This window comes from Amyelois transitella, chromosome 22, assembly GCF_032362555.1.
Source record: "Amyelois transitella isolate CPQ chromosome 22, ilAmyTran1.1, whole genome shotgun sequence".
Lineage (NCBI taxonomy): Eukaryota > Metazoa > Arthropoda > Insecta > Lepidoptera > Pyralidae > Amyelois > Amyelois transitella.
The window spans coordinates 8814571-8841903 of NC_083525.1; the positions used below are offsets into that span (position 1 = coordinate 8814571).

Consider the following 27333-nt stretch of genomic DNA (forward strand, 5'->3'; position numbering starts at 1 on the left):
AACCACACGGCACCTACAAGTATATTAAACATATATACTCTCAGGTAAATATAGCTCTACTAATGATGTACCAAGGAAGTATAGTTAGTTAAATTGCACGTTGAAACGTTATGAACATTAAATGACACGCAAATGTCGTGCTGTTATTAGAAAGATGTGTTAACGGAAAGTTACATAGGATGAAGAGCCTTGAAATTTAGGGTTTGAAAAAATAAAAAGAATATGTCAAAATATACCTATAAGCGGTCTACAATCAATGGAAGGTTAATGCATTGGGGACTATTAGTCAATAGTTTAACCTGTCAGTTCTTTCATAATTTAAATTAAGATTCCCCGTTAGCTCCCGTAGAGATCGTGGCAAGTGGAAAGGGGTAGTCTCTGCCTACCCCTCCGGGAAAGAGGCGTGATTTTATGTATGTAGGTACGTATGTATTCCCCGTTATGGATAAAGATGTACCTACATTAAAATTAATTCCTTTATACGTTGTACCTACGTATTAATTTGAGTAATTAGTTATTACGTTTTTAAAATTTATTTATTTTATGAATAGATATAATTTTTTTAATGTAAAACGATAGGCAAAAAAAAAATATATAATTCAAAACCAATACGCCTTCAAATTACGCCTTTCAAATTAATCGAATCGATTGTATACTCTGTCGAGTCTTAATCGATTGGAAGTCTTCTCGATGTTGGTATCTGTGTGAATTGAACCGCACGGATGGGTGGGCGCCGTCGGAGCGGGTGCTTAACTTACACTTCAGCGGGCCGGCATCATTGATGCCATGTCTATGAATTATATTTAAACGTTTACATACATACATATATATAATTACGTCTATATCCCTTGCGGGGTAGACAGAGCCAACAGTCTTGAAGACCTGGTGGCCTTTCAGTATCTTAATTCCATCATTAGGCCATACAGATGAACGTGGCTTTTCAGTGTCTTCAAGACTGTTGGCTCCGTCTACCCCGCAAGGGATAAAGACAAGATTATGTGTGATTATTTAAATCTAAGTCCTGGAACACGTGTTGCAACAGGATGATGGATCTAGATAAAACTACATACATACATAAAGTCACATCTCCATCCCTTCCTTAAATACCATAAATCCATAAATACCTAATTAACAAAACAATAATGGACAGATTCGTCTACATTATTTTCTGTAAGCACTTATTATTAAACGTTATTATGATATTGTCGCCGTCACCTTTTGTGCCTTTACAAAGGCTGCAAATGTCTATAATTTAGACAACGAGCCTTGTAAGAACTTGTATGTAAAGACTACTATATTATAGACTAGCTGTTGCTCACAGCTGCGTTCGTAACTTAACGATTAACGTCCTATAGTTTTATAAGTGCCGTGTGGTTCCCGGCACCATTAAAACAAAGAACAGGACCACTTCGTCTCGTTCCCATGGATGTCGTAAAAGGCGACTAAATGATGGGCTTATAGATTTAAGATGGGATTGTTAATTAGGTATTTATGTCTTATGGCTAATAAACTTGAGATTCTACTTATAGGCGATGGACTAGCAAACTGTCACAATTTGAATCTCAATTCCATCATTAGGATCATACAAATGAACGTGGCTTTTCAATGTCTTCAAGACTGTTGGCTCTGTCTACCCCGCATGGGATATAGATGTGACTTTATATATGTATTTAATAATTCTCTTTGTGTTTAATAATAAGAACTATTATGTATTTAATAATAAAAAATACTCAAATTAGCTTCTATTTAACGCCACCTACAAAATAATACGGATATTATTCGCAAAACCCACGGGATCTATAGTTCATATCGAAGAAAGAAAGGTACAATATGTCCTTCTCCAGACTCCTAAATTATAATATAAGTGGTATTTCAAATAGATAAATTTAGTAGATAACCCGTGCAGAGGTAACAAACATAATGACATTTGCATTTCTTTATAAGTAGGTACAGATATTTTTCACTTCCAATAATTCTCCCTCCTTATTGGCGGTCAAGTCAAGCCTTAAACATGAAGTTCATATAATTTGTGTTATTTATTTGTGTACACAATTTGTTTGGTCGAAGTAAACAAGATGGGGATCATTGCTTTGAAATTATAGCAGCCGTATGTTACGAGTTATGAATCACTGAGCAATGTCAATGTTTGGAAATTAACTCACCCGGAGATATATTAGATCTGTTTGCGAATTAATTTGTATGACTGATTTTGAACATTCGCGCTGCATTATACTACTTTTAAATAATACAGGTATTAAACGTGCCGTGTGGTTCCCGGCACCATTACAAAAAAGAATAGGACCACTCCATCTCTTTCCCATGGATGTCGTAAAAAGCGACTAAGCGATAGGCTTATAAACTTAGGATTCTTCTTTTAGGCGATGGGCTAGCAACCTGTCACTATTTGAATCTCAAGTCTTCAGGACTGTTGGCTCTGTTCACCCCGCATGGGATATAGACGTGACCATATGTATGTATGTACGTGTAGGTATTAAACGGGCAAGAAACAAGTTACCTTTATTTTATCATGGACGTTTCGAATCATGTTACAATGATCCGTGATCACCGAGTGATGTATATGTTACGTACGCGTTTAATACCTGTATTATTTAAATGTATTTTAATGCAACGCGAACGTTTAAAATACATTTAAATAATACAGTCATACAAATTAATTCGCAAATAGTTAATTTTTTATTCGTTTTCATGATTAATATCGAAGGTAACTATTTAGTTGTAAGTTACATACTATGTATATTTAATAACGCCTTTATTCTTAAAACTATCTGTATCTGAATAGCCACGTTCAGCTATTAAGCAAAATAAAAGACTGAAGGGCAACCTTCAGCTATTTAAGAAAATAAAAGACTGAAAAGCCACGTTTAGCTATTAAGCAAAATTAAAGACTGAAAGGCCAAGTTCAGCTATTAAGCAAAATAAGTCATAACATATATAAGAATCACACATCTTTCCCGCACGGGTAAGCAGAGGGTACATCTTTCTACGTGCCACGATCCCTGCATACTTATTCCGCTTCATTCACATTAATAACCTCTTCATGCAAGTACCTCTGTTTAGAAAAAAGAAATTGTATCAATATCTTACCTTTCACACAGATTATATAAAACTAGCTGTGCCCGCGACCTCGTCCGCGTGGAATAGTTATTTTGGGCGTCATTTAAGCCCTCAAGGATGAATAATTTCTCCCGTTTTTTTTTCACATTTTCCATTATTTCTTCGCTCCTAATAGTTGCAGCGTGATGTTATATAGCTTAAAGCCTTCCTCGATAAATGGTCTATTCAACACAAAAATAATTTTTCAATTCGAACCAGTAGTTCCTGAGATTAGCGCCTTCAAACAAACAAACTCTTCAGCTTTATAATATTAGTATAGATTTATGAATGCCCTGTCTCACTGGAGGGTTTAAATAAGGCCTGAATTTATATTCCTCACCCAACCTCCCGGAAAATTACCCGGTGTAAAGCTGTTTTCTTAAAGACCCCATTACGAAATACAAAGAGATCAAACCATAATAACTCTGTGATCTTACATAAAGGAGTGGGATTGAATAATTATCTGATATTTTGTCCGCTAACTTTTGTGTGATTGCCTTTGAGATAAGTGACTGATAATAGATTAAATTTATTTACAGGTTTCGGATTTAATTAAAAGATTGTATTTATAAATCCTACTCCTATTATAAATGCGAAAGTTTGTATGTCAGTATGGATGTTTGTTACTCTTTCCCGCAAAAGCTTCTGAACCAATTACGATGAAATTTGGTATGTAGGTAGCTGAAGACCCAGAATAACATATAGGCTACTTTTTATCCCGGAGTTCCCGCAGGATTGATAGGGTTTCCATGCGGACGAAGTCGCGGGCGGCATCTAGTTTAGAATAAGAAAAAAAGTAAAGATAAATAAAAGACAGTTTTTTGAGCGTGCATCATCTTTTCTTTGCCAGCGCAAATATTTTATTATTTTCAGCATATTTCCTATACATATGTATAACATTAACATGGATAAATAAGAGAAACTGAAAGATTTGAATTACCTTTCTTAGAATTCATCGGGGAATAATGTTTGTTTTATGACTTCAATATTATTTATAACAAAATAATGGATAAAGGAAATGGATACATTATCCGAATATAGATTAAGGGTCGCCCCCTTAAGGGAGATGTTAGGACGATGTATCATAAGTACAAAATAAAACTTCTTAGGATTCATAAATCTTTTAAAAAACGTGGCCTACCAGCCTTTTCAATAGGTTGGCTCTGTCTACCCCGCATAGAATATAGACATGACTTTATGAATGTATGAATATAAAAAGTTTCATGAAAAAATCACCATCCGCATTACATTGTAAGTTTATCTAAATCTACTCTCGTGCGTTTCAAAAGACTTGTGGAAAATTACATGACAAAGAAACCGCTTGTAGTGGAGAACATACATATAAAATCACGTCTGTATCCCTTGCGGGGTAGACAGAGCCAACAGTCAAATAGGTTTATAAGCCTATCCCTTAGTCGCCTTTTACGACATCGATTGGAAATAGATTGAGTGTTATTCATTTTCCTATTGGTGCCGGGAACCACACGGCACAATTGTAGTGGAGAAGCTAAATTTTAAAGCATATTGTAATGTTGCTAACAACAATTATGTACTTGTTTTCACAGGTAGGTTTACAAATAACTAAATGTTAGATAAGGTAAATGCAGTTGCAATAAATTTTGTCTGTTAAACCATAAAGTGAGAGCCAGTTCTATTAATAATTCTGCGGTTAGTTCTAGTAGCTAGGGTTTCTGGTTAATTAAATTAGAATTGACCATTTCTTCTACATTTCTATCCATATCAGGCACTTTCAGTACAAAATAACAAAAATATACATACATACATACATACATACATACATACATACATACATACATACATACATACATACATATGGTCACGTCTATATCCCTTGCGGCGCCAATACAAAAAAGAATAGGACCACTCCATCTCTTTCCCATGGATGTCGTAAAAGGCGACTTAGGGATAGGCTTACAAACTTGGGATTCTTTTTTAGGCGATGGGCTACCAACCTGTCACTATTTGAATCTCAATTCTATCATTAAGCCAAATAGCTGAACGTGGCCATTCAGTCTTTTCAAGACTGTTGGCTCTGTCTACCCCGCAAGGGATATAGATGTGACCATATGTATGTATGAAAAAAAAAATGATTTTTTTTTTTTGCACCAATAACACACGAAAATAAAATCAAACTCACAAAAATCTATCCACCCTGGTGTAGGAACACCATTTTACCCCGACCTCAAAGACCGAATTAACCTTCACACACGAATCACAAGAGAGCAAATTAGCCGACATCATACATATATTTATTTTGAGTAATGCTTACAGAAGAATGAAAGGCTTCAATGTTTTCCTTACCTATATTAAATTAACATTGTGTTATTTTAAGCCTTTCCATTAGTCGCCTTTTACGACATCCATGGGAAAGCGATGAAGTGCTCCTATTTTTTTTATATTAGTGCCGGGAATCACACGACTACACATACACATAGTCACGTCTATATCCTTCGCGGGGTAGACAGAGCTGATAGTCTTAAAAACTGAAAGCCCACATTTAGCTGTACGGCCTAATGATGGAATTGAGATTCAAATAGTGACAGATTGCTAGCCCATCGCCTACAAAACGAATCCCAAGTTTATATAAGCCTATCCCTTAGTCGCTTTTTCCGACATCCATGGGGGAAAACATGGAGCAGTCCCATTATAAAGTGTCGGTAAGTAACTATTTACATTATCAATGTTAAAATCGGCGAAGCCTAACAAGTTCCGTGTTCACCTACTTGTATGTTTGTTTGGTACCCCCTCTGACGTCACCGTTACGACCCGACACTAATCTCCACGGATTTAGATCGTTACAAATGGATTTCGGGTGTAGATTTCGTTAACGGCTATTTTATATGATTAATTTCAGATCGTGTATTCAGTAGGGTTTTTTTAAAAGAGAGAGAAAGAAAGATGTTACTATGCAGGGATAGTGGCAAGTTAATGTGGTCTCTGTCTAGCCCTCCAGGAATTGAGGCAGTTTAGGCAGTATCGTTCGCCGGGTATTTCTCATTGTAGGGGTCATCATAAAGCCATACTGCTGAAAGTAGCCTTTCAGTCTCTGACTAGCCCGCAAGGGATATAGACGTGACTACATATGTATATATGTATGTCTATACCTGCATTAATTATGAATGCGCACTCGTGCATATTGATATGAAAGTCCTGCTCTGAATTCGGAAAATATTCGGACGACCAATTATACACTTAACACGATTCCCCGGGAATGATCCCGGATATGAATCCGGCCGGTAATCCGGTTATCCGGCCCCAGACGTAACCGGGTTAACGCCGGTTCAAAATCTACTTACATATATGCGATAATATTGTTAAGTAATGGGTATTTTTTTGTGCAGGTATTAAAGTAGTTACGTAACGTATTCTTAGGCTGTGCGTTGATAAGTCAGTCAGTCAGTTTATCCTCTTTTATATATAACATACATACATACATAAAATCACGCCTTTTTCCCGGAGGGGTAGGCAGAGACTACATCTTTCCACTTGCCACGATCTCTACATAGTCCTTCGCTTCATCCACATTTATGACTCTCTTCATGCAAGCTCGGCGGTTTCGGGTACTCTTTATGTATTACCTACTTGAAAAATATATTGAATTCAAAAGATTATTGTGGTCTTTTGTCTCTTACCCGTGGATGACGTGAAAGGCTACAAAAGGCCAAACGCAAGAGGGCGAGGAGAGATCTTGCAGGAAGAGAGTTATGAATGTGGATGAAGAAGTATGCAGAGATCGTACATACATACCATCACGCCTGTTTCTCATTGGGGAATGGATTTCCACTTACTACGATCTTTACAGACCTCTTCCGCTTCCTCTACACTCAAAATTTTTATGCATATTCGATGATGATGATGGGTACTCCTAAAATATATGCAGAGATCGTGACAAGTGAAAAGATGTAGTCTCTGCCTAACCCTCCGGGAAAAAAGCCCATTGATACATGATTTTATGTATGTACGTATGTATGTTATTTTTCCAATCTACTGAAAAAATTAGCGGTTAAATCCAAGCCGAAGGTAAAATCTTTAAACATCGAATCTTTATAATTCCCGTTAATGAATTGGGAGTCTTCGGTTAACAAACTTTCGAAGCTCCATTCCTGCCTAATTGGTGTATATTGTGATATGGCTCAGCGCTAACTAACCTAGTTTGTTGGTAACCTGGTTATAAGTCTGGTATCTCTCACCTGTGTTGCATTACTTGATTGGTTTAAAGTGTTAAATTTATATTTTATTTCGTACCTTGTTGAAATCAGGATAGCAAACAGTCAGGTCATTAGTAACCCAAACCTAAGAGAGTTAGATGTAATCTATGTCTATACATACCTACAAACATATAGTCACATCTGTATTCCTTGCGGGGCAGACAGAGCCAACAGTCTTGAAAAGACTGATAGGCCACGTTCAGCTGTTTGGCTTAATAACAAAATTGAGATTCAAATAGTGACAGGTTGCTCAGTGACCACGGATCATTGCAAAATGATTCGAACAGTCCGAGATAATATAAAGGTACGTTACGTTTGCGTTTAATACCTGTATTATTTATTAATTGTATTAATGCACGAGATCTAAGTTCTTTTTGGTCGTTTTGTACATATTGTGCAAATAATAGATAAGGGAGTCATCTCTACTCTACTATCTTAAAATATACACAAATAAATGTAAATATATACGTGCCGTGTGGTTCCCAGCACCAATAAAAAAAAAAGAATAGGACCACTCCATCTCGTTCCCATGGATGTCGTAAAAGGCGACTAAGGGATAGGCTTATAAACATGGGATTCTTCTTTTAGGCGATGGGCTAGCAACCTGTCACTATTTGAATCTCAATTCCATCATAAAGCCAAACAGCTGAACGTGGCCTATCAGTCTTTTCAAGACTGTTGGCTCTGTCTACCCCGCAAGGGATATAGACGTGATTATATGTATGTATGTATGTATATACGGGACAAATTACACAGATTGAGTTAGCCTCGAAGTAAGTTCGAGACTTGTGTTACGAGATACTAACTCAACTATATTATATTTTATAATAAATACTTATATAGATAAACATCCAAGAGCCAGGCCAATCAGAAAAAGTTCTTTTCTCATCATGCCCTGGCCAGGATTCGAACCCGGGCCCTTTGGTGTCACAGACAAGCGTACTACCGTTGCGCCACAGAGGCCGTAACAGAACAAAGTTAAACCTTGTCTTATTCAGAACTTTAAAACAATATTCTTCCACAATTTGCTCAACAAAACTAGCACTTTACATTCCACATATCCGTGCCCAGACAGAACGGATTTTATTTTCATCTAAGTACACAGACATAGATAAAGGTAGACCTCGCGAGTGTACGTACACATTGCGTGCCGAATAGAGTGACAAAATGGAGTCTAAACTGTTTCATTCGATATCCATGCCGACACAAAGAAAACATATTTAGGTGAAGCTGTACCTCTTATATGATCACCATTGAGCTTGGTTATAAAATACTAGCTGTGCCCGCGACTTCGTACGCGTGGAATAGTTATTTTGGACATCATAATAATTTTCCCCGTTTTTTTACATTTTCCATTATTTCTTTGCTCCTTATAGTTGCAGCGTGATGTTATATAGCCTAAAGCCTTCTTCGATAAATGGTCTATTCAACGCTAAAAGAATTTTTCAATTCGAACCAGTAGTTCCTGAGATTAGCGCGTTCAAACAAAAAACAAACTCTTCACCTTTATAATATTAGTATAGATATTAACGTGTTATATTGTTGTGAAATTGAGTGACCGCATAAGAAACAACGTGATAAGGGAAAAGAAAGGGTATGTTAAGATGGTTTGTTCATGTCGAGAGGATAAATAAAAGCAGGTTGACTAAGCAGATATACAAGGAGAGTTTGGAGGGAACGGTGAGGGCTTAAAGCCATCTGAACGTGGCCTCTCAGTCGTTTCAAGACTGCAGGCACTGTCTACCCCGCAAGGGATATATAAACGTGACTATATGTATGTATCTGAGCTATCATTTAGTAAAACATACATACAATACTCATTCTCGGAGGGTAGGAAAAGACTTCATCTTTTCACTTGCCTGTATAGTTCTTTCGCTTCAACCGTTTATTATTACTATTACTAGATACAATGGGTACATTCTTGTAGAAATTATCTAAATATACTTACAATATAAAATAAAATATACCCTTATTTTTCCATGTCAATATCACAGTAGTAAGAAAATCTTGACACGCTTGGTTTCCGTAAAATTAATGTAATCACGGTAGGTATCTAGCTAAATCTATGTCTGTGTCTAAGTAAGAAGCAGACGGAACATTTCCAGTCTAGAATTGTAGTCTCTTCGGTCGTAAATTTCAATGAAAAGCTGTACGTTCATGTTGCTGCTGATTTAGAACACCAGTAAATACTGCTTCTTTACAAAAATGCACTGTATTCTTAGGTATTTTCAGTCGAATTAGGATAGATATGTAACTTAGTGTATTTTTTGCTTTATTTATTTTTTGATCTCCACCAGAGTCAACTAATAAGATAGATTTTTCGATCTTCGATATGGTTGAGACCTCACGAGATGAAGCATTAAATTATCTGGTTTACATAATGGAGAACTAAGGGAAACTAAGGGATGTTAGTTTAAACTAATATGGGAAGGTCATCATGATCCCACATTCCTTGCGGGGTAGATAGAGCCAAAAGTTCTGAAAAGGCTGATAGGCCACTCTTGGCTGGCTTAATGATACAATTGAGATTCAAATAGTGACAGGCTGCTAGCCCGTCGCCTAAAAGAATTATCCCAAGTTAAGTAGGCTTGTAAGCCTGTCTCTTAGGCGCCTTTGAGACAAGTTTTCGGAAAGAGATAAAGTGGTTCTTTTCATTTTTCTGTTGGTGCCAGGAACCACACCATCAATTTCACGGAGACACTCCCAGACAGAGTAGGCTTCTATAGAAGTTCTTCGAAAAGTAAGAATGATCGCGCACAAGCCTCGTTCAATAACTCACACCCACCTACCGACCGAAAACAGAACATAAAATAAAAGAGAAAAGGGAAATTTGTAATCTGAGTTTGCGAGTAATGAGTTGACGCGATACGGCATTAGTACAAACTGGCTTTAAGCGGTTTTAACCGGACGTTTCCGGGTCGGAGGCAGTTCGCTCCAGAACTAGGGATGTCCAGTTTATTTTTCTACGTTCAAATTTTTTATGAACGCAATAATTGCAAAATTTATTCAAATTTATCTAACATACACACAGACATATTTCTTGTCTTTGTCAAAGCCAGCAGTCTCAAAAAAACTGAAATAAATTAGGCTTCTATACATACATAAATAATCACGTCTATATCCCTTGCGGGGTAGACAGAGCCAACAGTCTTAAAAAGACTGATACTGGCCACGTTCAACTTTTTCGCTTGATGATAGAATTGAGATTCAAACAGTGACAGTTGCTAGCTCATCACTTAAAAAATTGTTGAATCTCAATTCTACCATTACACCAAACAGCTGAACGTGGCGTACCAGTATTTCTTACTTACTGTTGGCTCTGCCTACGCCGCAATGGATATAGACGTGATTATATGTATGTATGTATGTTATTTACGAAAGAACTGCCATTTGAATTTTTTAATTATTTAAATTCGCTGTACCTGTATTTCAAAACTGTTGGCTCTGCCTACGCCGCAATGGATATAGACGTGATTATATGTATGTATGTATGTAATTTACCCAAGAACCTTTATTTGAATCATTTAAATTCACGACGATAGGCAACCCTATTGGTCGCAGCTGTGCCAATATTTCAAAGTTTTACGTGTGAAAGGGTAATGGGAACATTACTAACCGGAGTTCGAAAATTCGCTTATTGATTTATTTGTGTATATGGAATTTACAAGTATGAAGGTAAATGAAAATATTAACTGACTACGTTAGGATGGTTAGAAATTAAAATTAAATGATAATAATTAAATAAAAGTACACACTAACATTTTTTATTTACCATATACTCGTACTTTATAATTAGTGCCGTGTGGTTCTCAGCACCAATATAAAAAAGAATAGGACCACTCCCATCTCATTTCCCATGGATGTGGTAAGAGGCGACTAAGGGATAGGCTTATAAACTTGGGATTCTTATTTTAGGCGATGGGCTAGCAACCTGTGACTATTTGAATCTCAATTATATCATAAAGCCAAACAGCTGGACGTGGATCTTCAAGATGTTGTTGGCTCTGTCTACCCCGCAATGAATATAGTCGTGACTATATGAATATGAATGAATATAATTCATTTTACTACCTTTTTTTTTACTACTACTCTACTCTACTACTACTACTCTCATTTTTTATTCTTTATACTACCTTGCAGCCCCCGTACCGTGGCACGCGCGACGCCGTTTTTATCGCGCGAAAAACTATCGCTGTCTCCTTTCACGTTATAATGAAAAGCGAAACAGCGATAGTTACGTGGCATATTACGGTAACTGGTCTGGTAGAGAAGAAAATACACGTGTCAATGGACTGGTTTCCTCGTGATGTTTACCTTCACCGTACCGAATAGAAATTATTAAAATTAATGTTCATAAACTTTTCATAAACCGTAAATATAATTTAATTATAAACTCATAAATATTCTTTAGTTTTTTTATGTATTTGACACTACATTTTGCAGGTAGATAGGCAGATACTTTTTTGTGAAAAACGCATGATAAAACTAATCTGATTTATCATGCGTCTTTCATAAAAATATTCATAGTTCGTGGTTAGTTTCAAAACCTCATTAAAAAATCCATCGAAAAAAATTTCAAGTAAGTTTTTCTTTTTTTCCGACGACCTCAAGAAAAGAGACGTCAGAAAAAAAAATAAATGAAAAAGTTGTATTTTCTGTCGACAGATTATAAAATTAATGGGTTTTCCCTCCCTTCAGTCTCAAGACGCGTTTTTCCATTCCATACAAGGCCACAACGCAACGGTGTGAAAATAATCACATTTTAAAGTGACTTTTTTACAACGTACTTATACATACATAGGTACAATCACGTCTATATCCCTTGCGGGGTAGACAGAGCCAACAGTCTTGAAAAAACTGATAGGCCACGTTCAGCTATTTGGCTTTAAGGTAGAATTGAGATTCAATTAGTGACAGGTTGCTAGCCCATCGCCTAAAAGAAGTATCCCAAGTTTATAAGACTACCCCTTAGTCGCCTTTTACGACATCCATGGGAGAGAGATAGAGTGGTCCCATTCTTTTTTTATTGGTGCCGGGAACCACACGGCAAAGTACTTATATTCTATACAAGAGCAGTACGATACTCGCGTATACTTTATAGTGATGTAAGTATGTATAGCGCTATAATACGTACAGCGCCAGAACGCAACGGTCTAATCGTGTTTCTTTTATTGTTATTCTGGGTCTTCACCTACCTACATACCAAATTTCATCGTAATCGGTTCAGTAGTTTTTGCGTGAAAGAGTAACAAACATCCATACTGACATACCCACAAACTTTCGCATTTAATAATATTAGTTGGTAGATATACACGAGTAGTTTCCTATAGTTGCGTTCAGGCCTTGTATAGAATGGCGCTCTATAGAATGGAAATACGCGCTCAGCTTTCTTTGAGCTTTTATTTGCTCCGCGACTTTTTCTCGTGATAAAACAAGGGCTTTCAGCATTTTACTGCTGTGTTAGCAGTTTAGTGTTTTTAGTGTCATTTACTGTGTCAACGGCTGGTTTTAACTAGATACTGTGGGGAAAATGGATAATGGGTTGTGCAGTCTATGAGATATTGACTTTGTTATTCTATACTACTTTATTTAACCATGTCCCATGTTTGTGAAGTAAAGAACAGAAAACATACATACATACATACATATGGTCACGTCTATATCCCTTGCGGGGTAGACAGAGCCAACAGTCTTGAAAAGACTGAATGGCCACGTTCAGCTATTTGGCTTAATGAATTAAGATTCAAATAGTGACAGGTTGCTAGCCCATCGCCTAAAAAAGAATCCCAATTTTTTAAGCCTATCGATGTTGTGGTCCTATTCTTTTTTGTATTGGTGCCGGGAACCACACGGCACATAAAACATAGTGTGTAACTTTGCCAGCTGCTTCTCCCGTATTGTTTGTAAAAGTTAATAAAGGCATGGTCCTGTCGCGCGATCTTTTGAACATTACATTTTCTATTTATTTTTATAAAACAGGCTGTTCAGATAAATGGTGATATCATCCTAAATTACGCATATAAAACAAGTATACTTCCTCGCAAAAAATACCCACACCATTGTATAAAGAAAATATGAAACCCACGATCCCGAAATAATACAATTAAAATTCAACAATTGCGTAAAACGGAACGCAGCAACATGCCCCGTTTACGAGGGCGTCGTAAAACGGAACGTCTGAAGCATAGCGCTGTAAAGACACGATGTGAATTCATTCATGTCAGATCGGGAGCTATTCTTGGAGTATAAATACACTAGAGATACTACGTTTAAGTAAACGACACAGGTAGGTAAGAGATAATGCCGTGTGGTTCCCGGCACCATTACAAAAAAGAATAGGACCACTCCATCTCGTTCCCATGGATGTCGTTAAAGGCGACTAAGGGATAGGCTTATAACCTAGGGGTTCTTCATTTAGGCGATGGGCTAGCAACCTGTCACTATTTGAATCTCAGTTCTATCACTAAGCCAAACAGCTGAGCGTGACCTATCAGTCTTTTCAAGACTGGTGGCTCTGTCTACCCCGCTAGGGATATAGACGTGAACATATGTATGTATGTAAGAGATAAAAAAAAATATATATATACGGGACAAATTACACTGATTGAGTTAGCCTCGAAGTAAGTTCGAGACTTTTGTTACGATATACTAACTCAACGATACTATATTTTATAATAAATACTTATATAGATAAACACCCAAGACCCAGGCCAATCAGAAAAAGTTCTTTTTACATCATGCCCTGGCCAGTATTCGAACCCGGGACCTCCGGTGTTACAGACAAGCGTCCTACCGCTGCGCCACAGAGGCCGTCAAAAAGAGAGATGAGAGATAATTTAAAGATCGAATAACTACAACCTTTATAAGCGGAGTGGTTTAAAAATATTCAAGAGCGTTTAGCTATAGACTCGAGATCCAGCAAGGAGCGCCCAGGAGATAGCTACTTGGTTAGCGCTGTAATAGTCCTAAGGAGAAGACGGGCGCTTCATATAGGGCTCCCGGGCTGTGACGAGGGCGCGGGGGAGACCGCAGTGGTTCGACGTCATAAGATGGTATTATGCCCGCGTAAGGTAAAACATCCCATTATTTTTGGGGAAGTCCTTTCTTAACACACCCCTACGCCATATAAGGAAATTTTAAATCTCTGGACATAACGGTTTGGGCTAATGCGTTTTTATCAGTCAGTGGCTACTCCGAAAAGCATAAATGTTATCTTGATTAATGTTACAAATGCGAAATTAAGTTTATTTGTTTACCTTAAATTTTGCGTAAGTGTATATAATTAAGAGACTGGACAAAGACTTAGGGTACTTTTCATCTTAGTAAAAACTATAGTTCCCGTAGGATTTGCATAAACCTATAGCCTTTTGTGGGCGGCGCTAATTTCGCGCGTAGTAATATACATAATAGTGATGAATAAATCAATTAGATAGTATAATTAAAGCAATGTCAACACCCTCATCCTAAAACCGTAAACTTTCAGGACTATGAAAACGAACAATGTCCGTGTGGGAGTGCTGATATCATGAATATGCATAGCGAAGTCTGTTTGTGTCGTCCGTCTGTTGATTGTGCGCTAGTTTCCGATGTGGGGGACACTGGACACACAGACATGTAACTTTGTATCTCTAGCGACCACACGGAGCCTAGAATAATGTTTACTTTGAAAACTGTCTTCGTTTTACAACATGAATTTGAATTTAACATACATACATTATTAATCACGTGTTTATCCCTTTCGAAGTAGACAGAGCCAAAAGTCTTGAAAAGTCTGAAAACGTTCAGTGGTATGATTAAATTAATTCATATAATCAGGTCTATATCCCTTGCGGGGTAGACAGAGCCAGCAGTCTTGAAAGACTGACAGTCCACGCTCAGCTGGCTTAATGATGGAATTGAGATTCAAATTGTGACAGGTTGCTTGCCCATCGCCTATAAGAAGAATATCAAGTTAAAAGCCTATCCCTTAGTCTATATGTATAGTATGACTAAATTATTGAATTAAGTTTCAATTAGTGATAGTTTGCTAGCCCAACGCCTGAAATAAGAATCTAGTATATTAACATTTTCCTTGATAGACTTTTAAAGTCTACACGGGAAAAGAAAAAGCTGGCGCGCAATATGACATTAAAGAAAAAAATAAAATATTTTCACCACCAGAGAAGGTTTGAATTTTAACCCGTGGAATTACCGTTACACGTGGAGAATCACTTCTGCCCGCGGCTCCGCCCACGTTTATTTATCGTTCACCGAATATCCCACGGAGACGAACTTTGTCCCGGGGCATAAGGAATCATAAGTCTTTTTTTGTACGTACCGTCCGTCGTGACGTGCGGTTCCCGGCACCATTAGAAAAAAGAATAGGATCACTCCATCTCTTTCTCATGGATGTCGTGAAAGGCGACTAAGGGATAGGCTTATAAACTTGGGATTCTTCTTTTAGGCGAAGGGCTAGCAACCTGTCACTATTTGAATCTCAATTCTATCATTAAGCCAAATAGCTGAACGTGGCCATTCAGTCTTTTCAAGACTGTTGGCTCTGTCTACCCCGCAAGGGATATAGACGTGACCATATGTATGTATGTATGTCTTTTTTCGACGTATCGTCCGAAATTCCATAAACGATCAAATGCATTTTTTTACAATTTAAGGTCTTGCTACCTATGTGCTTTGAGTGCTTTTCTATAATCACAAATTACAATGTGTATGTGGATGGAGCGAAATATGTATGCAGAGAAGAAAGATGCTAAGCTAGAAAGATGTAGTCTCTGCTTACCCCTCCGGGAAAAAGGCGTGATTTAATGTATGTATGTACCAATCACAACATCCATAGAAAAAAGTATATATAAAAAAGAGGTCCATTATTTTATTCATGAACAATTCACCTTGTTCAACCTTTTATAATCAAGGTTATGTTTTAAATAAAAAATCAAAAAAAAATTGTGCGTGCGCTTTACAATTCAGCACTTAAAACGTCTGTTTCCTAAAAAAAAATACTCGACAACCTTAATAAAGTTTACAACCAAGATAAGGGTGTTAAAAGCCTTAAAGTTTAGACGAGGCGCACTCAAAGTCGAGATAGCGAGCCAGCTTGTTGACCTCCATTGGAGGCACGTAATGGTGACTAAATGTAGGAAACCTTTTGAGCAACGCTATTTAGTGTTTACAAGATTTTACTGTTTTTTTTTTAATTTAGCGCCATCTGCAAAAAACGGCGAAATTAGCACTACCTACAGAAAGCAACGAATTTAACGTCACTTACAAAAAGCGACGAATTTAGCGCCACCTACAAATATCAACGAATTTAACGTCACTTACAAAAAGCGCCGAATTTAGCGCCACCTACAAAAAGCAACGAATTTAACGTCACTTACAAAAAGCGACGAAGTTAGCGCCACCTACAAAACAGTTCAGGTTTTTCGCATACATTATATGTACGAAGTAACTCTGTCTGACTGTAACGCTTTCGCGCCTAAACCACTGGACCGATTTTAATGAATATACTACTGCGAATTTCAAGTCCAGACGAAACTAAGTCTAGACATGACGAAATATCTGTTAGTTCACAAACACGAAAACAACACAAAAACGTGATAATTTGTGTCGGCGAGTCCCAAACAGGGTGATTCTCAGTCCTTTATTTTGAGAGCTCACGCGAGTTTTGTCACAGTCAGCTTGAATTCTCTCGACCATTTAGTTTTTTCTTTTTCACAATTCTGCCGAATTACTGGACCAGGGGAAAATTGGCTTTGGAGTAGATCTGTTTTGTTTTTTTTTTCTTTATTTAACTAGATTAAATTCCCCTAACAAAAAGTTCATTATCAAACCGGTTCTATACTTTTGTCATTCATTTAGGAAGCTTAGCAATTAATTCTTGAAATAAGATACGAACACATAAATAAATAGAAATTTAAATTAATAGTTTCACAATGACCTGATAAGAATATGTTTGTACGTCACGCTACGAAAATTAGAAGGTGCTAAATGAAGATAAGGTATACATACATACATAAAATCATGACTATATCCCAATTCTATAAGTTGCGGTTTCATCGCGATGTTTTTGCTTTACCGGTTTAATAACTCAGTAAATATTGCTAATAAATAGGTATTCGTAAATAGCCGGTGATATTTCCGCTCATTAGAACGGCTCCATTCCACAACCAGTTTAATTTGTCGACATGTCAGATTACATTAGTTTAATGTGTTACCACATAACCTCTATACACATTGGCTGAGTTAAGTTGGTCTAAATTCTATTTAAGACTAGAGGCCGCCCGCGACTTCGTCCGCGTGGAAATCCTATCAATACCGCGGGAACTCCGGGATAAAAAGAAGCCTATGTGTTATTCTGGGTCTTCAACTACCTACATACCAAATTTCATCGTAATCGGTTCAGTAGTTTTTGCGTGAGAGAGTTACAAACATCCATACTGACATCCTGACATACTCACAAACTTTCGCATTTATAATATTAGTAGGATTATGAAAGTATATTTCAAACGTGTCATTTTATTTTGTTCAATGAACGTGTACCATTTCCGATCAGTTACAAGCTATGTGTGCTCCCTTGCAGACAGAGCCAACAGTCTTTTCAAGACTGAAAGGCCACGTTCAGCTGCAAGGTTTAATGATGGAATTGAGATTCAAATAGTGACAAGTTTCTACAAGAATCCCAATTTTATTAGCGTAATCTATATTTTTTCTCAAATTATTTATGAGCTCAGAGACAAAATCTGTTAATATCGATAAATTTATTTATTATTTATTTATTTATGTACACAAAATTATATGTACAGGAGCATTTATTACAGTAATTCAAGTACAAAGGTGCTACTTATTTCAAAAGAAATCTGTTCCAGTAGACCCGTGAGAGGAGAGATGAATTTTTGAGCGGTATGGCGTGTGCATAAATAACGTTTAACATATTTAACTAAACATACATGCTAATACTTACATAATATTTATAACCGGTCTAATTTAAGTATACAAATTTATGTGTAAACAAATTAAACCGGTTTGTGGTCTGTGTAGGAATATTCCAATAGACACATCGTTGAAAGTGTTATGTGAACTCAGTTAAGGCAGGTCAAGATGGTGTTTACAACTATCTGATGGCATTTAGATTTGTTACTATGCTAGGAAGCTATTTTGAGTAGCTGTATGATTTTTGTTATCGTCTAGACGAAACAATTCTAAATAAAAACAATAAAGAATAACAAAAAAATAATAACTCTTTGCTAATAAAAGCAAAAGCTTTTTATCATATGTATAGCTTACAATGCGAAGCCGAAATAAAATATTCGCATTCTAATATTATAAATACCGTGTGTTTCCCGGCACCATTAAAAAAGAATAGGACCACTTCATCTTGTTTCCTTGGATGTCGTAAAAGCCGATTAAGGGATAGGCTTATAAACTTGGGATTCTTTTTTAAGCGATGGGCTAGCAACCAGTCACTATTTGAATCTCAATTCTATTATTAAGCCAAATAGCTGAACGTGGCCTATCAATCTTTTTAAGACTGTTGGCTCTGTCTACCCCGCAAGGGATATAGACGTGATTATATGTATGTATGTAATATTATCATAACAAATCATAAATTTCAAGATTGCAAATGTCTCTGTATCCCGTATACATATTTAACACCAAAACAATTACATACTTGAACTCATAAAACTTAATATTTATTGCACATAATTGTAGCCCTTACGCTTTACGATTTGTTATGCTAATCTGTTGTCATCATACCGTTTTATGTTAAGGCCGTTAAGGAAAATGCATAACATAATTATACAAATACAAACATAGTTATAAATTAGGTGATGTACCTACCTCTTAGGTGCCGTGTGGTTCCCGGCACCAATACAAAAAAGAATAGGACCACTCCATCTCTTTCCCATGGATGTCGTAAAAGGCGACTATGGGATAGGCTTATAAAATTGCGATCCTTTTTTTAGGCGATGGGCTAGCAACCTGTCACTATTTGGATTAATTCTCAATTCCATCATTAAGCCGAGCAGCTGAACGTGGCCATTCAGTCTTTTCGAGACTATTGGCTCTGCCTACCCCGTAAGGGATATAGACGTGACTATATGTATGTATGTATATACCTCTTAATCCTTGAGTGTCGGTGGTTAAATCGGTAAGGTGCCCGGTTAAAATGCGTGATGCGCAGAAAGGCACAGGTTCAATTCCCACCTTGGCCGTGTACCAATGACTTTTTCGAAGATATGTTAGATTAGTTTGAATACTAACGGATACGGTGAGGGAAAACATTGTGAGGAAACCTGCACATTCAGGCAACTGGATGTGTGACCATAATCAATCCTATACGGGTTAGGTTCCCCTGCAAATATTAAAATGCAACCGAGACTAAAACCCAGGGCAGGGAATACAAAAGATGCAATATACGTCGAAAACATCCAGGTTATTGCAAAATTTACGTCAAAACCCTGTCCCGGAGGTAAAACCCTGGACCATCCTACTACTATTATAAAGGCGAAAGTTTGTATGGATGTATGGATGTTTGTTACTCTTTCACGCAAAAACTACTGAACCGATTACCATGAAATTTGGTATGTAGGTAGCTGAAGACCCAGAATAACACATAGGCTACTTTTTATCCCAGAGTTCCCGCGGGATTGATAGGGTTTCCATGCGGACGAAGTCGCGGGCGGCCTCTAGTTTAAAATAAGCGGCTTAGCAGGTAAAAAAATATTTTTTTACCGGAATTAAATATTCCGGCATAAAAACCGGTAATGCCTAAAAGATTATTACGTTTAAAAATCGGCATAAATGGACAAGGAAATGGATTAATATAATCCAGCTTCCACCGTTTTATTTGTTTTTAACGGATTAGAATGCAAGGTCATACGACCCTTTATATCCTGGTTTATGTTTGAAAGTTTCAAACGTACATACATACACATAGTCACGTCTATTCCCCTTGCGGGGTAGGCAGAGCCAACGGTCTTGAAAAGACTGATAGTACATGTTCAGTTGTTTGGCTTGATGATAGAATTGAGATTCAAATAGTGACAGGTTGCTAGCCCATCGCCTTAAAGAAGAATCCCAAGTTTGTAAGCCTATCCCTTAGTCAAACGTAGACTTGAAATATAACAATAATATTTATTTTGTGTGCTGTGTGGTTACCGACACTTTTAAATAGGACCACTCCATACCTTTCTCTAAGCCTCTTCTTACCTTAGGATTCTTCTTGAAGGCGATCAACTAGCAACCTGTCACTATTTGAATCTCAACTCTATCATTAAGCCATACAGCTGAACGTGGCCTGTCAGTCTTTTCGAGACTGTTGACTCCGCTACCCCATAAGGATGAATAAGACGTGATTATATATAAATATATATGTTCGCATGTACGTCTTTTGCCTTTTCAAGATAACCAGACCCTTTAAGCTAAACCTGATATAGTTAAATTTCCAATAAACCAATATAAAGCTCCTTTCAAAGCGTTCCACACAGAGTTCTCGTATATCTTCGGCCGCCATCTTGAAATTGCTGAACTTTGTTGGACAAACGGAGATAAAGCACGCATGGACCTTGCGCATTAAGTTATATGAGTATGTATTGTGTGCGTTAGATATCCTTAATTAATTTCACTATCCTGCTTATATTATAAATGCGTTTGCGAGTGTGTATGGGTGTTTGTTACTCTTTCACGCATATACTACTGAACCGATTACGATGAGATTTGTATGTAGCTGAAGACCCAGAAGGCTTCTTTTGATCCCGGAGTCACGGTAACTCCGGATTTCGCGGACGAAGTCTCGGGCGGCCTCTAGTACGTCATAATTGGAAACAATTTTTCGCTGAGACAGACATGCTCGAGTAATAAATGAAAATTAACTCTTAAGATACTTTTTAGGCGATGGGCTAGCAACCTGTCACAATTTATGGCCTTTAAGTCTTCTCGTGACTGTTCTACCTGATAACCAGTGTAGTTATGGATTAGAAATAAAATTGGAGACGTTGGTGCGAACAAACTTTAAAAAAAAATTCTGTCAGTTTCGAATAAAATACACTATCTAATCAAAAAAAAAATTGTTTAAATTCAAATGGAAAAAAAAATGCGTGGCAATTTGATAAAAAGTTTAGAGTTGAGATAACTTCCTCCGTACACAAACATTTTCTGGTGTAGAATTTTTATGTAATTTTATATTAAATACAATCATACTTCTTGAGGAAAATTATTGAGATGTGAAAAAAACAGAATTTTTTAAAGGGGCCGTAAACCCGTAGCGAACAAATTTTTGTTTTATTTTTTGTCCATAATAAAAACTTTCTTACCCAACAATTATTACTTTAATTTTACCCGGAAAGCAACGATCGCCGAACTTTTTAAATTAATTATCTTTTTAAATAATACCAAGAAACCGTCATCCATAACATTTGGGAAAGTACCAAGCTTTATATATAGATTATTTATTTGAAATTTAAAATAAAGTCTGATTACTTTTGTTTCAGAATTAAAACAATTCAAACTGTAATAAAATATAAAATTATACGTGTGTTTTATACACACGTCACTACATTGTATAAAGCAAAGTCGTTTTCCGCGTCTGTTCCTCTGTATGTCTGTATGTAGATAGATAACTCTTAAGAAAAAAAACCGGTTATGAGGTACAAAAGCGGACTTATCGCTAAAGCAGTCTCTTCCAGTCAAACTTAGGGTGGGGGGACACTAAAGAAAAGAAAGGTGATTGGCTACCTATATATGCTTAGATGTTTAAGACTACATAACAGATATTGATGTATTTTTTTTTAATTTACTAACGAGTAATTAAAGAGGAAGGTTTATATATATAAATGCTACCCGTGCGAAGCCAGTATTGTCTAATACGAGTATTACTCAACCAGCTCAATTTGGTCAATAATTAGCTTCTATAGGTAAAAGTTATGTCTAAGGTCAGAGGTCAAATTTCAGCGGTAACCATTATAATGCAGTGTTATCACGCTGCGGCCTCCTAGACGAACCTCAGAATTTTTATTAATTTTGACCTACAAAATGCGATTTCAATCTAAGTCAGATTTATTACTATTTTCGCTGCACTGCACCATGCATTTGATCGTGATAACATTGTTATACTGTTGTGCTGTGTGGTTTCCGGCAAAGAATAGTACCACTCTATCTCTTTCCCATAGATTTCGTAAAAAGCGACTAAGAGATAGGCTTATAAACTTGGGATACTTTTTGTAGGCAATGGGCTTAGCAACCTGTCACTATTTAAATCCATCATTTAGTCAAACAGCGGAACGTGGCCGATCAGTCTTTTGAGGACTGTTGGCTCTGTCTAACCCGCAAGGGAAATGTGATTTTATTTATGTATGTATTACTGTAATTTTAGGGTTCTAAATGTAAAAAGGATCCCTTATAATTTCTTCTTAATTTCTTAATTTGGTGAATGGAGCTTTGCATGCCTTTATGAGCAGTCAGAAACTATCCAAAAAGGCTCGACTGGCTGTGCACAGGGGCGTGTTGGTCCCGACATTAATGTATGGGAGTGAAAGTTGGGTATGGCAAAAGAAGCATGAAAGCAGAATAAATGCAGTGGAAATGAGAGCGTTAAGGAGTATGATGGGTGTGAAATTGAGTGACAGGATAAGGAACAGCGTGATAAGGGAATGTTGTGATGTGAAAGAAGATGTAGTTACAGGAATAGAAAAGGGTATGTTAAGATGGTTCGGTCATGTGGAGAGGATGAATGAAAGCAGGTTGACTAAGCAGATATACAAGGAGAGTGTGGAGGGAAAGGTCGGAGTGGGAAGACCTAGACGAACGTATCTTGATCAAATTAAGGACGTCCTGGTAAAGGGTCAGGTCAAAAGTACCCGAAACCGCCGAGCTTGTATGAAGAGAGTTATGAATGTGGACGAAGCGAAAGAAGTATGCAGAGATCGTGGCAAGTGGAAAGAGGTAGTCTCTGCCTACCCCTCCGGGAAAGAGGCGTGATTTTATGTATGTATGTATGTATGTATGTATGTATAATTTCTTAATGTCCTGAGATCCATACATATAAAAAACAGTAACTGACAGATGTACTTGAAATATATATAAGCAAAAAATATGACCAAAAGATGCCAAAAATCTAATATTTAGAATCTTTCTGTCTGTTCTTCTGTCTGTATATTTGTACTCGCATCAGGCAAAAAAACTGATGTACAAAAAATTCTCACGGCAATTATTAACGACTAGCTGTACCCGTGACTTCGTCCGCGTGGTAAAGTTATTTTGGGCCATTAAAGCCCTCAAGGATGAATAATTTTTCCCGTTTTATTTCACATTTTTCATTTTTTCTTTGCTCCTAATAGTTGCAGCGTGATGTTATATAGCCTAAATACTTCCTCGATAAATGGTCTATTCAACACAAAAATAATTTTTCAATTCAAACCAGTAGTACATACAGTTCCTGAAATTAGCGCGTTCAAACAAACAAACAAACTATAATATTAGTATAGATACCGCTCTTTTTCTTACATACAAAAAACACTGAGACCACATCTTTCCACTTGCCACGATCACTGCATACTTCTTTCGCTTCATCCACATTCATAACTCTCTTCATACAAGCTCGATGGTTTCCGGTACTATTGACCTGACCTTGTCCAAGACGACCTTAATCAACACTTTTTCAGACAAAAATATACATACATACATATGGTCACGTCCATATCCCTTGCGGAGTAGACAGAGCCAACAGTCTTGAAAAGACTGAATGGCCACGTTCAGCTATTTGGCTTAATGATAGAATTGAGATTCAAAAAGTGACAGGTTGCTGTCCCATCGCCTAAAAATAAGAATCCCAAGTTTGTAAGCCTAGCCCTTAGTCGCCTTTTACGACATCCATGGGAAAGAGATGGAGTGGTCCTATTCTTTTTTGGTATTGGTGCCGGGAACCACACGGCACGGCACGGCAAAATATACCTTTTATTATTTTTCTCTTAGTCACCTAGTAAATACTAACAGTTTCTTTGTTTGTTCCAGACACTCCGCCTTGGACGTGTCCTCAGCGACCAGGGATCACGATACACGATGGCCAAATGCTGACAGTAACAGGTAAGCCTATAATATCATCACGCTTCTTCCCTGGAGGGGGAGGCAGAGACTACATCTTAGCCTAGTTCAAAAATCTCCGTTTGTTCGCACGTTATTGTTATTAAACGAGGTGGCGGAATTGGTAGATTTGTTCTCGTGTTCTGTAAGCGAATTCACAAGAGTAACTCACTGTGTGATCTGTTATGGTGCTGTGGGCTGTGGGTAAATGAACCCAGTTGTCTACCGCTTGCTTGTTCCATATCAGATCACATTTTGGTCCCATATTTTAGAATTAGGTACATTGTTTATATTTTGTTTCTTTTTTTATCATTATTTTATGTGAATCATTGTAAGAGTACTTGTCGTAACCGCCGAGCTTGCATGAAGAGAGTTATGAATGTGGATGAAGCGAAGGAAATATGCAGAGATCGTGGCAAGTGGAAAGAGGTAGTCTCTGCCTACCCCTCCGGGAAAGAGGCGTGATTTTATGTATGTATGTATACTTATCGCATGTAATACTGTTAGGATAAGTATAAAGTGTGTGAATAAATAAATCTTACGAGTACCACTAGCTCCGATCCCTGCATACTTCTTTTGCTTAACACATATTACACAATTCAAACTGGCGGATTTAGGGTCATGCCCTGACCTTTCCCCTGAACGCCGACTGGTCATAAGTTTCGTTCATCTAAGACTACTCCTTGCTACGTTCGCTCTTGGCTACAAATCCTTGTTTAGGGCGTTGTCACTATAAAAAAGTATAAGAAAATGTGTCTGTCTGTTTTATTTTTCATCCTCCTGGATTTGAATCCCGCTTCATCCCTGAAGAAGGGTCTACGGTGCGCCTTTTAAATGGTCAAATTAACTTTCAATACATGTGTGGTTCCTGGCACCAATATAAAAAAGAATAGGACCGTGGATGTCGTAAAAGACTAAGGGATAGGCTTATATACTTGGGATTCCTCTTTTAGGTGATGGGACTAGCAACCTGTCACTATTCACATCTCAATTCTATCATCAAACCAAGTAGCCTTTCAGACTTTTAATGACTGTGGGCTCTGTCTACCCCGCAAGGAATATAGACGTGATGTTATGTTATGTTACATACCGTAATTACACAGGCTTTCGATGTGAACGAATCGCGCAAATTGGTTCTGAAAGTTTCAAACGTTTCAGAAGTTTCTTCACGACTCACGGAGAGACTTTCCGACATCTCTTTAGCCAGTTATTAGTTTTGCTTTGTCAATAGTTCTCCGTAATAGTCGTGGAGAGGAGATTAAATCGTTCTTGGTGGTTAGTTAGTTAGTTTTAAACAATTTTTCATAGGTGGATGTAAAGTGCCGTGTGGTTCCTGGCACCAATAAAAAAAAAGAATAGAACCACTCCATCCCTTTCCCATGGATGTCGTAAAAGGCGACTAAAAGATAGGCTTACAAACTTGGGATTCTTTTTTTAGGCGATGGGCTAGCAACTTGCCTCTATTTGAATCTCAATTCTATTCCATCATTTAGCCAAATAGCTGAACGTGGCCATTCAGTCTTTTCAAGACTGTTTGCTCTGTCTACCCCGCAAGGGATATAGACGTGACCATATGTATGTATGTGGATGTAAAATTTGTCAATTTTGCTTTGCCATTGTACCACACCAGACTAGGACGTATGCGGTAATGATAATGATAAATAATATAATGAAAAGTCGCGTTAAGTTCTGGTAATCCTATCTTAGTGCACCTCTTGATCAGTAAAAGCCCAGCGGTTTGACTGTACGATGTATGTCAGTCAGTCATTATTAATAAAGAAGTTTTAACTAAGATTTTTAGATTACATCGGCATCTCCGCTTGCGAAACTTTCCGTACCGTTCCCGTGGGAATTCACTCTTAGTTCTAAACAAATGTAGCAGTACATTAAACACACAGATGCATGTCACGTCTTTTTCTATGACGGAGTTGACAGAGCTATGTTAACAAGTTCGAAGGCCACGTTTAGCTAAGCAGGCACCGGACTTCAAAGCCTGAAGAATACAGCATGTAATAAGCTGCAATGAGAGAGAAAAAGAAAGAGAGAGAGAGATAGAAGAAAAAAGTAAAAATATGTCTACAATTTACAAGCAAAGCCAGATGCCGTAAATAAAGGAATCATATATTATGAAAAAGAAAGATATAGATCATAGTACATATATTATGAAAAAGAAAGAGAGAGAGAGAAGATACAAAAGTGAAAATATGTCTACAATTTTCAAGCAAAGCCTAATGCCATAAAGGAAACATAATATTTGTACACATTCAACTTTACTGGCACGCGATAAACAGCAGAATGTGTGTACGAATGCTCATAAAACATTCCTAGACATTTCGTAAATCTCTTGTGGTCAAAAATTTGAATAATAAAGCTATATTCAGATTTCTATGAATATATATATGTATGTATGTGTATCTATAGCAGAGCGTTGGTGATCGAACAGTTATAACAATAATATGAGTTGTAACAAATAAGATTTTTTTAATTACAATAATAATGTATAAAATTTAATAAAATCTTACCGCGTCGGTAAACGAACAGTTAACTAAAACCACTCGTACAATATTATTATTGTACGTCTTTTGAAGTGTGTCACAGTGACACGAAATGACTGTAACATCTTTTCTTCCTGTATTCCCGCAATAAAGAGGTATTTGTAATGCCAAAAACAGTTAATTCCCTTGTGAAAATATAAAATTAACTTTTAAACATCTCTCATTTCAAAGGAGTAAATAAAAACGAGTCAGGTCCACAAACCTCAGCGGGATTCGCTCAATATTGTTACAACGCCGGCAGAACAGAGTCTTAATTAAATGGAGCAGGCCACTTGCCCGCCATGTTTACAAGCGAAACTTTAGTTTACGAGCGTCGTATTTAAATTTACAATTTTATAGAGCCTTAAATGTAGACATACGTA

At 37.1% G+C, this 27333-nt stretch overlaps 2 protein-coding genes across 3 annotated transcripts in view; both read left to right on the forward strand.

The window, feature by feature from the left end:
* The window catches only part of LOC106140284 (poxin), a 209168-nt gene that overhangs the window by 94616 nt on the left and 87219 nt on the right, over positions 1-27333 (forward strand). The gene's annotated exons all lie outside the window — the stretch shown is intronic.
* Positions 1-27333, forward strand: part of LOC106137289 (calcium/calmodulin-dependent protein kinase kinase 2) — an 82784-nt gene that overhangs the window by 31221 nt on the left and 24230 nt on the right. The window contains exon 2 of the mRNA XM_060950785.1: positions 24348-24419. Coding sequence (XP_060806768.1) covers positions 24348-24419 — 72 coding nt within the window. The remainder of the gene's footprint in view (positions 1-24347; positions 24420-27333) is intronic.